The 12,460-nt window shown below is 39.2% G+C and overlaps 1 protein-coding gene across 8 annotated transcripts; it reads right to left on the reverse strand.

The window, feature by feature from the left end:
* Positions 1-1,408: 1,408 nt before the first annotated feature.
* Positions 1,409-12,356, reverse strand: tlcd5a (TLC domain containing 5a). Of its 8 annotated transcripts, none has more exons than XR_007042254.1 (4): positions 11,814-12,038; positions 5,542-5,745; positions 3,851-5,402; positions 1,409-3,420 (listed from the first exon to the last, which is right to left on the reverse strand). XR_007042254.1 is itself a non-coding variant. In XM_047390800.1 (4 exons), the coding sequence occupies exons 3-4, from the start codon at positions 5,735-5,737 to the stop codon at positions 4,873-4,875; spliced, it is 726 nt and encodes a 241-aa protein (XP_047246756.1). In that variant the 5' UTR covers positions 5,738-5,745; positions 5,887-6,085; positions 12,045-12,356; the 3' UTR covers positions 1,409-4,872. The 8 variants fall into 8 exon arrangements, 7 of the variants coding, with proteins under 7 accessions (XP_047246756.1, XP_047246750.1, XP_047246752.1 ...); XM_047390800.1 differs by lacking the exon at positions 11,814-12,038 and adding exons at positions 5,887-6,085; positions 12,045-12,356 and having other exon boundaries at positions 1,409-5,402; XM_047390794.1 differs by adding an exon at positions 12,045-12,356 and having other exon boundaries at positions 1,409-5,402; positions 11,814-11,941.
* Positions 12,357-12,460: the final 104 nt, after the last annotated feature.

Below are 12,460 nucleotides of genomic sequence, written 5' to 3' on the forward strand. Positions count from 1 at the left end.
CTCCAACATTTTCCCTGATACTGACTCCCATTCAAAGTTTATTTTTGAAAACACTACCATTAAAATATTTTTATTATTTTCTTTCATTCCATGTTGTTGAAATCCCTTGAAATTAATTGGGTTGGAGAAGGTGACACTGTTTGAGGAAGAATCTAATTTAGTATCCTGCATTAACTAGTTTAGCCACAGGGCTTAAAGTCAAACTTGCCATTAAGCTAAACTTCCTCACCCTGAGGCAGTCGTTGCCAATAAACAACACTAAGTTGCAGTTGTTAGGGAAACGGTTTACATTCCACCTTCTTGAAATAGATTTAGAAAGTTTATTACTCTTACCACACATTTTTTATGCATTAGCTACAAGATTCTTCGTTTTTAAAAATTTGTTTTAATACACCAAATGAGCAAAACTACATTAATAATAAGTTAGAATTGAAGTAAATGAATGAAGTACATTTTAATAATTGGTCACAGTTTTACTCATTTATTCAACTATCTCTTAGCTTTCACAGTTACATAATTTCTATGCAGAAATATTGATTAAAATCTATCCAAATAACATTTAAGCAATTTTTTACAAAAAGTTTATTTTAGGTTTTCCATTGTAATGTTTTATTAGTGTACTTTATCAGAAATATTTTATTATATTTTGAGTACTCCTATCATATTAATTACTTTTAAACAAACGTATAATAACAATAATAATAGTTCACAGTTGAGTTTAAATAGAAATAACGTCATTATAATTATGCTTGAAAACCATTCAAATGAGATACTTTTCTTTTAAAATCAACCATATATACATTTCAGTTGAAATTTATTTAACATTGCAGGTAGATACTAATATAATCAAGAATTTAAAATGAAGTTAAAAAATAACACACATGAACTAACACTGCCTAAAGAGAAATTTCGATAAGGAACTGTATGTTTTGAAGTATTATTTCAACTAAATAAAAAACTGAACTTTATCAAGAGTCTAACAATCTCCATGAAGTCTAAGGAAAGTGACGTTATGAATAATTTGGATTTTCAAACACTGACTGTAAATATGGGTTAAAAGTTTGGAAGACGGAATGAGGTATTCAGTATACCAGCTGAAAGAGTAACTTTGGTCACCAGCGTAAATACTGATGAACCTTTCCCATCTTGCAAATTGGAAAATGCTGGAAAGTCAATAAACTGGTTAACAAAGGGATACCTTTTTGAATAAAAAAAGAAGTGAGTTGTAAAGTATAATTTAGCAAGGCGTTTTTAGAATTTATTCATTCTGTTGGAAATCCTTTTAAAGAGGCATTCTGGAGAAGAATAGTACTACCTGTACTGCTACAGCGATGCCCACCGGAATCACAAGAATTACAAAATGAGATACTCTCAAGATACTCACGTCATTAAACAGATACAACATCGGTATGTTTATATATGACATAAACATTTATTCAGCTGCAACAAAGCATCGCTTACAACATTGGTTTTATGCTTATTAAGACAAACTGACGTTACTGCGCATAATACATAGGAAAATAAACCAAACCTGATGTTGAAGTAGTTGTTTTACCTACAAAACATTTAGCACAAAGGAGGATTTGATAGTATTACCATTTCTTCTTCCCCCTACATTACAAAAAAAAAAAGGGGAGCGAATCTAGCAATAGAGCTAAGTGGTAAGAATTAAGACATAACTTTAATTGTGCTTGACCATCCCACCAGGATTTACTGATCATTACAGCAGCGTGACTTGAGGAGTTTTATTTAATGGCAGACAACATTCAAACTCTGACTAAATCCAAATGTCATTTTTGTGTCACCCATACACCATGATCTCATCGTCTCACCTAACGTTTGGGCCCTTAGTCAGGTAGTGGTGAAACAATCCACTGGGAAATAGAATACTCAATTGAGAAGCTTATGCGTCATTGGCTATGGCTATTAAAAAGATGTGATGTAGTATGGTTGTATTTGTCACGTAAACAGTAATTAAGTCTGCAGCAGATGTCAGAATATGTCATTGTGTTATGCTTGCTAATTAAGAACCCAATTATTATTAAATACAATTTATTCAAAAACATCAAATTAGACATGACAGCACTTTTTTGCTTTTAAACACAGAAATAAAAGGCTTTTTGCCAAAGATATCTGTATGTATCAAGCTGTATGATTATCTATCCATCCATCCATCCATTTTCTATACCCGCTTCTTCCATACTGGGTCGCGGGGAAGCTGATACCTATTTCCAGCGGTCTACGGGTGAGATGGGGGCACACCTTGGAAAGGTTGCCAGTCCATTGCTGGGCAACATACAGGACAAACAATCATGCACCCAACCATTCACACCTAAGGGCAATTTAGAGACCAATTAACCCAACAGTTATGTTTTTGGATTGTGGGAGGAAGCCGTAGAACCGGGAGAGAACCCACGCATGCACGGGGAGAACATGCAAACGTCATGCAGAGAGACCCCTGGCCGGGAGCCAAACCCAGGACGCTAAATTATGATGTCATTTGAAATATTTTAAATTAAGTAATTAAGAGATACCAAAATATATATGGTACCACTTCAAATTACATTACAGGGATTAGTGTGCATTTACAAATACGTTAATGAAGAAAATATTCACAGCTTTGAGGGGATCTGCAAGAACATTTCCCACCAACTGGGCTCCAAGTGTGCCCATGGAAAATCTCAGTGTTTAGAGGTAGAAAGCCATGACCCTTGACCATCACCCTACATCGTGTGGAAACAATTGGGAAACCCTCATCCCATGTGTGTTAACCAGAAAAACACAGAGGTAAGGCTAAGATTAAGGGGTGAAATGGGACTCAGCCTAAATCTATTATTTGTCCATTCAGTTTATCTTCATAATACATATAAGGTTTTGCCAAATAGAAATGTTAAGAAAGTGATCAAAATGAACCAGTTTTATATTATAAGCAGCTGCTTTTTCGTGTTTGTTTTTTTTTTTGGACTGAATCCCTAACCGGATTTATTATTGAACTTTTAATGCATAAATAACTCAACCTGTTTTTTTTTTTTTAACCATTCCTGATCCATTTTCACCCAACTGGTGCACCGAATGTACACTATAAACAATAGACTTTATGTATTTGTCTTTATTGTGTATTACATTTTTATTTATTTATCCTTTATAAAAAAAAAAATGTGAGTGTTCTGCTTTCTGATCAGTCGATACCTTTGTTTTTACACCCTACAATACATAAAACCACACAAACATGTCTTGCCTAAATGGAAAAAGGAACAAAAAGAGAAAATTAAAATGCCAGCACCTTTCACAGGAAATCACCTCAATGGTCAATCAAACCTAATTGAAATGACGCCATCATGTGGATAGTTGTGGTAACTTCAGTCCATACATGATGCTTATTCAGTCACTGGCAATTATTTATCCTTAGATGACATTTTGCTGCAGAAAACATAGACAAAGTGTTATTATTATTATTATTTTTAAATATGGATTACAAAGACCTAATAAATCCATCGTCATTGTTTTCACTTTACAGTCTAGTGTTGGAGAGTTTAGACTACAGCACAAGAAAAATACCATAAAAACAACACAGATAAAACAAAACAAATAAAGGGCAGTACATTTAGATAAGGCACAGAGAAGTTATTTTTGTACGTTCTTGGACTTTTTAACAGAGGCAGTCAGGCACAAGCAGAGTGTAGAATGTAATAATATGCAATATGATCAGGAAACAAACAAATGAGCTATGGATTTCTGCTGCAGAAATCCTCGTGTCTCAGAAAAAAACAAAAGATTATATGCAACATGATTCATGACTAATATATTGAGTCTAAACAGAAACATGAAAGCTGATGGCTTGCTACCTTACTTGGCATGGTGCCGATGATGCTGTAATCTCACACCTTCAGTCTCAAACCCTCTATTTTGGCGTACAGAGGCGGTTTGTTACAAAGATTCAGCAAACAAAGTGGAGATGTTAAAAAAGTGCATGGGTGCTATGAAAAGTATTTCAAAAAACATTCAGACACATAATTTGCAGTGAAGATCATTTCTGCCATTGACAAAGACAGAAGAGACCTTTTTGACAATCACAAACTCAGTCAGTTAATAGGAAAACACTAGTACAAAATACTTTTTGTCTGAATTACACTGGGCATTTTTTACTTTATTACAATAATGCTTCTAAAAGACAAATAAAGTGAAACATGTAATATGTCAGGATCATTTTAGCTTACACAAAAAACAATGAAGTACAACATCACAGCATTTTCAGTGTAGAACTGCATTATTACATTTCTCTGCATGTGTCATATGGATTTACAATAGAGATTTGAAAAATAGATTATTTGGTGGTTTTGGTCTAGATTAATTTTCCAAACTGTCTTGTGTTTTCAAATAAGCACTGTGCTTTTATCAGAGCAAAGGATAAAACAAAACTATTAAAATAAAGCAAAGAAAAAGCAGTTTTTCTCTGACACAAACTGTTCACTTTCTGACTGACTCACTTTCTAAATTGTAGACTCCTCTTTTGGAGCAGCACCACCACATATGACTGGGCCACAGTTCACAGCAGCTGAAAGCAACATGTGTTTCTATAAAAGTGCTTTGGTTTTCCCTGCACATTTTAAACATGTTGTTTGTACCTTTGAAGTAGCACTCTTCGGGTGCAGGAAGTGCATATAAAGTAAGGTTCTTGCAAAATGCACACATATTAGACTCTACAAAAAGATGGCGTAGCATATTCAATTTAAATGAAAATACCAAACCTTTTTATAAATCTGTCAATGTAGGAAGTTGATTTTCCTGTAGACTGAAGATCTATTGATGTCAGAAGTAAATAGCTGATTTCAAGTCAGTTAAACTGATTTTGTTTAGAGGCTCAAATGCGAGTCAGTCCATCTTCCCGTCGTGACCGTTAGCTTCAACCATCTCCTTTCTGACTCTCTGTTTGTGCCAGCTCTTGCTCTTCCGCATTGCAAAGCGCACAATATCCACCATGAAGGCCCAGGACAGAGCGTACATGGCCACTCCTCCACACTTGATGAAGAATCTGGGTCTCGGGGAGATCAGCTCACAGTACAGCATTGTGCCTCCTACGAAAATTCGCATCACAACGAACAGCAGCACGAACAGGACATCCACAGCGTTCCCAAGCGGAGTCTCGTAGCGTCCTGTCTGCTTGAGGAACCAGCGTGTCTGCAGCAGGGGGTTGGTGACTTCGCTGCCGAAGAGAACAGCGCAGGACTCGATGCCAGACTCGCCCAGCAACAGGGTCAGCAGGATTCCCAGGATGCTCATGGTGTGGTGGGCCAGCATGACAGGTCCCTCAGTGCGGAAGTACACGCACCAGGCCATGTCGAAAATGAAGTAGCCCAGACTGACCACCAAGGCACTTATTTGTAGAGGGGTGTTCTTGGTGCCTGACATCAACAAACAAAAACAGACTTAAGCTTTAAAAAAAACGCAATCACTTGGAAAACCCAAATTAAATTTGTGAGAAAAAAAACCCAGCAATTAGCTTCAACATTTCTGCAAGGATTCACCGTATTTGTGTCCTACCTGGGTGAGTGAACGGCCATGGCCCATCCACATATCCTATGTACGCTGTGATGCAAATGGCCACGATGCCGTGCACCAAGGTGACAAGGCGACAGTTCCATTCGTAGCTCCTGGAGCCGTTGATGATGCACAAGATGAAGTAGAAGGATGCCCAGCAGCACAGGCAGAGGATTGCAAAAACTACAACCAGCGCCATCGTCTCCCCTGAAGACAAACCAACAAGTAAAGGCTGAAAAAAAAAAACAACTAAAGCAACTAAATAAGCATTTAGCTTCCTTTGAATCACTTTAAAAAGGGAGAGAACAATGCAAGGAGGCAGATTTCGCCCCCTGTAATATCACTTACAGTAGAGAGAGGCAGAAATGCCATTCAATGGCTTGGACTGTGCAGCCTTTGTAAATGACCAACAATTAGTCTTTGCTTGAACTATAATAGTACTATAGTCGGCAGGCTGAGGGTCTGATGGGGTGAGGGGGACGTCTCTTCTTCTGCTGTGACGTTTGTGCTAGGAGGAGAGACCATTGCAGACGGACAGAACCACCCTCTAAAGAGAAGAACAAGATGTACACTAAAGTCTGGATGTCTTAGAGTGCTAGTTTCAAAACTGGCGGAGAGGTCATCGGGCAGCTGGCCTCAGACAGGATCCCATGAGGAAAACAAACTTGGCTGCTGCCAAGTGATGCGTGAACTTTGGAAACACCGTAAATCAGTGCAAAAAAAAAAAATGTTTCTGTCTTGTTTGGTCTAGACAGCAGTTCTAACAGTCACACACACACAATACAATTACATGTCGGATTATTAAATATTGTTACAGTTTAATTTGCATTCTCACCCTTAGAGGTTTTCTTAATGAAACAGCACAAGATTATGCCTGCAAGTACAAAATATGGAAATGGGCTTAGTTACTTGTAGTGATTGAACTTCATAGTTTGTCACGTTACAACCACAAACTTCAATTCATTTATTGTGATTTTATGTGACTGGCCAAAACGAAGTAGGGCATAATTGTGGAAGGAAAACGCTAAGCTTTTAGTATTATGAAGACCAAGGAAATAACCAGACAGGTTGGTATAAAGGTTGGGAGAAGTTTACAGCAGGGTTATGTTATAAAACAATATCCCAAGCATTGAATATCTCCACGAGTGCTGTTTAATCCATCTTTCAAAAATGGAAAGAGTACGGCACAATTATAGAAGCAGCCAAGAGGCCCGTTCTGACTGCAGGAGCAAAAGTGATAAACAGCTCAAGAAGAAATTTTCTTAAGCACATCACAATCTAGCTTTTGTGGAAGAGATATAAGAAAATAGCAATTGTCGAAAAAAGCCAAAAGAAGTTTTCTGTTTTCCATAAGCCTTCTAGGGGACACTGTAAACATGTAAATGAAGGTGATCTGGTCAGATGAGAAAAAAATACATGTTTCTGACCTACAGTCAAAAATCACACTATATATCACCCTAAAGAGGATCAAATCACCATGGTGAAGCATGGAGGTGGCAGCATCAAGCTGTGGGAATGCCTTTCTTAAGCAGGACCAGAGAAGCTGTTCAGACCTAATGAGAGGATGGTTGGAAGAAAACCTGTTGCAATTGCAGTATTGTGACTGGAGTGGAGGTTTACCGTCCAGCCACACAACAACCCTAAACAAACAGGCAGGGCTACAATGGAATAGTTTATGTCAAAGTATTTTTACATTACAGGATGGTGCAGTCAAAGTCCAGGACTAAATCCAGCTGAGAATCTTTGGCATGACTTAGCTTCTGAGAAACAGTCGGCAAATCTTCCAGTGTCTAAATGTGAAAAGCTGGTACAGACAAAAGGTGGTTCTTTCTAAGCGGGCACTGAACACAAATACATACCCCACTTTTGAAATTTGTAAAAACAAATTAAAAACCATGTACCTCTTTGCTTTAACTTGAACAAAATGCTACTTTGTATTTGTTTGTAGACACATTTAGATGTTATGTGTTGTCAAATTATGTGCAAAAACAAATCATACTCTTCCAGTATTTTGTAGGAGCATATAAATGTGTAATTACAGCATATATTAGCCATGGCATTGTGTCAATGAGCATAGCCAATGGCATAATTTTTCGATCCAGGGACCTTTTACTAAGAGGTGGCAGCAGGTTGGAGTAGCTCTGTTACTTTTGATTCTGATTTATTCTTTTTTGGGAACTATTCCTCTTGTGGTGGATACAGTTGATTTTTTTTGGACTACTGTTCACTCCGGTGTCGGATGCTGTACAGCTTGGAGGATTTTTCTTGATACTTTCTATTTTTGGACATTTGTTATGATGCATTGCCATGGCAACGAAGTTGTTTCTTACAACCGGGAGCAGCTGATTAATATCTCAAAAGCTCAAATAATACTTCAGCTACAACCCCAAATCCCTGATGAGTTGAAAAGGAGACGCCGTGGATGCAGAGCAGGAGCTAAGAGAAGAGAGAGAAGGAGGAAGTTCAAACCATCTCTTCTGTCGATTATGATGGGCAATGTGAGATTGTTGGGAAACAAGTTGGATGAACTCCAAGCCCTACAAAGGACCCAGCCAGAGTACCGGGCATGCAGTATTATATGTTTTACTGAGACATGGCTGCAGGATCATATCCCCAACTCCAGTGTCTCTCTGCCGGGCTTTTTAACCATACGAGCAGACAGAGATTTAAAGAGGAGCGGCAAATGTAAAGGAGGTGTACTGGCAGTATTTGTGAACAACAGATGGTGTCATCCAGGACATGTTACTGTGAAGTGTCATCTCTGTAGTCCAGATATTGAACTGTTGGCAGTAAGTTTTCGTCCATATTATTTACCCAGAGAGTTCACCAGTGTTATTTTGGCAACAGTTTACGTTCCACCTTCCGCTGTTGCTGACACTGCATGTGATGCCATCAGCTCAGTTGTTGCTAAGCTACAGACACAAAACCCCAATGCTTTTGTGGCAATTTCTGGTGATTTTAACCATTCTTCACTCTCTGCTACACTTCCAACATTTCAACAGTTTGTCAGCTGCTCTACCAGAGAAAACAAAACATTGGATTTGTTTTATGCAAATGTCAAGGACTCATACATCTCTACAGCAAGACCTCCTCTAGGCAAATCAGATCACAATCTTGTTTTTCTCTGCTCGAAATATAAGCCCCTTGTTCAGAGGCAACCTGTAATAAAGAGGACTGTGAGAAAATGGTCACAGGAAGCTGAAGAAGCTCTGCAAGGTTGCTTTGAGGCTACAGACTGGGACGCACTGTGCCAGCCACATGGAGAGGACATCAACGCCATGACTGAGTGTGTAACCGACTATATAAACTTCTGTGTGGATAACATCATCCCCACCAGAACCGTGAGATGCTTCCCCAATAACAAACCGTGGATCACCAGTGACCTGAAGGACCTGCTTCACAAGAAAAAAAGAGCCTTCAGAGAGAAGACAGATAATTATTGAGGAGTTTACAGAAGCAACTTAAAGTCAAGATAAGAGACAGCAAGGAGGTGTACAAGAAGAAGCTGGAGAGCAAGCTCCAGCAAAACAATATCAGAGATGTGTGGACAGGGATGAAGAAGATCACAGGCTTCAAGCAGAAGGATGATCAGACCGATGGACGTCTGAGCCAATGAACTGAACCTATTCTTCAATAGGTTCAGTTCAGAAACCAGCTTTGCATCCTCCTCTCCTGCTTACAGCCAAACAGACATTCCATCTTCCTTTGACCCACAGGACCCACAGCTGTCCAGTAACACCTCACATGTTTTATCTTCCACCTCAGCCCTAGACCCTTCTACATGTTTGCCATCAACCATATCAGAAGATGCTGAGGCTTCCTTTGCTTCCCCCTTCCACCTGTGTGTCTCAAGAAGTCAGGTGAAGAGACAACTGGAGAGACTGAATAGGAATAAGGCTGCAGGTCCAGATCATGTCAGCCCTAGAGTCCTGAAGGCCTGTGCATAGCAGCTCCGTGGGATTCTGCAGCACCTCTTCAACCTTAGCCTGGCCCAGAAGAAGGTTCCGGTGTTGTGGAAGACCTCCTGTCTTGTTCCGGTACCAAAGAAAACTCACCCATCAGTCCTCAATGACTATAGACCTGTTGCCCTGACATCTCACATCATGAAGGTCCTAGAGAGACTCCTGTTGGCCCACCTGAGTAAGCAAACAGTAAACCATCAGGACCCCCTTCAGTTTGCTTATTGCTGTGGAGTTGGAGTTGAAGATGCCATCATACACCTCCTTCAACAAACCCACTGTCATCTGGACAAAGCCAGCAGTACTGTGAGGATCATGTTCTTTGATTTCTCCAGTGCATTTAACACAATCCAACCTGATTTGCTTTGTCAGAACCTCCAGAAGACTCAGGTGGATGCCTCAACAATCTCCTGGATCAAAGACTACCTGACAAACAGACCACATTTTGTGAGACTGAAAGGTTGTGAGTCTATCCAGGTAGTCAGCAGCACAGGAGCACCACAGGGGACTGTACTCTCACCATTCCTCTTCACTCTGTACACCTCAGACTTCCAGTACAAGACAGACTCTTGTCATCTGCAGAAATACTCAGATGATTCTGCAGTCGTGGGGTGGATCAGAGATGGACAAGAAGCTGAGTACAGGAAGGTGGTGGACCGCTTTGTGGCATGGTGTGGAAACAATCATCTCATTTTGAACGTGACTAAAACAAAGGAGATGATTGTACATTTTAAGAGAAACAGGAATAGGTCAAACACTATTTCTATCATGGGAGAAGAAGTGGAGGTGGTGGAGGAGTATAAATACCTCGGTGTTCACCTGGACAACAGAGTAGAGTGGAGATGCAACTGTGAAGCCATCTACAAGAAGGGACAGAGCAGACTGTACTTCTTGAGGAAGCTTAGATCCTTTGGTGTTTGCAGCAAGATGCTGCATATCTTCTATAAGTCTGTTGTGGAGAGTGTGATCTCTTCTACCATCATCTCCTGGGGAAGCAGCATCAGAACCAGGGACTTAAAAAAGCTCAACAAGCTGATAAAAAAGGCTGGTTCTGTTCTGGGGTCTCCTCTGGAACTTCTGGAGATCATTGTAGAAAGACGGATTCTTCATAAAATGAAGAACATTATGGAGAACTCTGAGCATCCTCTTCATGAGACTGTCCTACAACAACAGAGTGTCTTCAGTCAGAGGCTTCTTCAGATCTGCTGTAAGACGGAGCGCTACAGGAGATCCTTCTTGCCCACAGCCATCAGCATCTACAACGGCTCTTTGAGGAAACCTTCATAATGAGCTACAACAACATTTAATTTCCCTTTGGTATTAATAAAGTATTTTTGAATTGAATTTGAATTGAATTGAATTTATGAATGAGTAAAACCAGTATATCTCAATATTTTTTATTGGACATAAAATCAAATAAATATGCTTAGGGTGTGCATAAGGCACTGACGACACATCACTTCAATCATTGCTGTTCTAAGCCTGATGATGTCTCATCATTCTGAGACAAGTAGAAGTGGAAAGCAAACCTTTTTTCATTGCCCCAGAGTACTATCTTTATCCGTTCCCATCGATAACAGTCTTTGGTATTAGTGTCCAGGTTTTTCCTGTCAATATTCTGTAATTTTTCAGATGCAGAAATTCCAGAATTCTTAGCCCTAAAGAATAAATACAAAAATATTTTTACAGGGGTTGGGCTTTAAATATATAATTGGCAAAAACTACGAACTGTATACAGAGCAGTGAACGATGGATGGACAGAAAAAGATGGATGAAAATACAATGGATGGATGGATGGATTTAGATAATGAAACAATGAATAGTCAGTGAACCTAGAAAATACTTAATTCAAACTTTTGTCCCGGTACCATACGTCCTTTTTTGCATTGTACATATAGAAGATTTTCTTAAGTATTAAACATTAGTTAGTAAAATGGTCTACTGACTTCTTAAATGTTTAATTTAAACAACAAATTGGGTGCTATCCAATCAATTTTATTCTTCCTTAAAACATGATTGTTCACCCAGCTCATTCTGTGTTTTAATAAATCCATAAATCTCCTTTATGTTTTCAGCCAATAAATCTGTTTTCTATTGTTGTTCTTAAACAATAACAATGTACTTATTCAGTCGGTAATTACAACATCATTGTGTTTTCCAGGATACAGCTGGGACGTCTTCGTGACTTGTAGAAAACTGATATATTATAGCTGAAGGAGGAGGAACACTTGAGGGTTTTGAAGTTTGAGGCGAACACACCGTTTCCATGACAACCTAAAGGAAAGCAGGATTTGGCGACAAGTTGAAGTAACTGACCTGCTTTTGTTTTCTCAAATAGATGGTTGATAGATGGAACAGTCGCTGTCATCTGCAGCAAAAGGCACCGTTACCAGAGCTTATGCACCAGTCATTAGGATGCTGTTACAACGCAACCTGGTACCCGGCTGAACAGATCAGATAGCAAGCTAACCAGTTGTAGCAGGTTATGGTTACATAGAGTATAAAGCGTTTTCTCCAGCTTTACCACATGCAAAAGATATATATTACCCTGTTGGTAAACATCTGGCGGTCTCTGCGGTTACCGTAGTCCTCTGCGTGTATGTTTTCGAAGGGAATGACAAATGCAACACACTAGCTGCTATTTGTTGTCCCGTATCTGGGCTGCTCCGGCGGCAACAGCATCCATCAGCATCCTTTAGTTCTCAGGAGGCTTACATCGAGTGCTATAAATGTAAACATTTCATATGATTTGAAATCAAACGAAGAAGGGGATCTGAGTATATAATTTCGAACTACACCGTAGGGAGAGATGATAACAGGCTCATTAAATACTTGACAGAAAAAGCGTTTCCCATCTTTCTCGACTCGATGTTTAATAATGTTTTTCAGAACTAAGGCGACACCTAGTGGGCAACATGCGGAGTTGCAACTCAAGCAGGGAACAAACTTACATTTCTTTTAAA

The sequence above is a fragment of the Girardinichthys multiradiatus genome, chromosome 18 (genome assembly GCF_021462225.1).
Source record: "Girardinichthys multiradiatus isolate DD_20200921_A chromosome 18, DD_fGirMul_XY1, whole genome shotgun sequence".
Lineage (NCBI taxonomy): Eukaryota > Metazoa > Chordata > Actinopteri > Cyprinodontiformes > Goodeidae > Girardinichthys > Girardinichthys multiradiatus.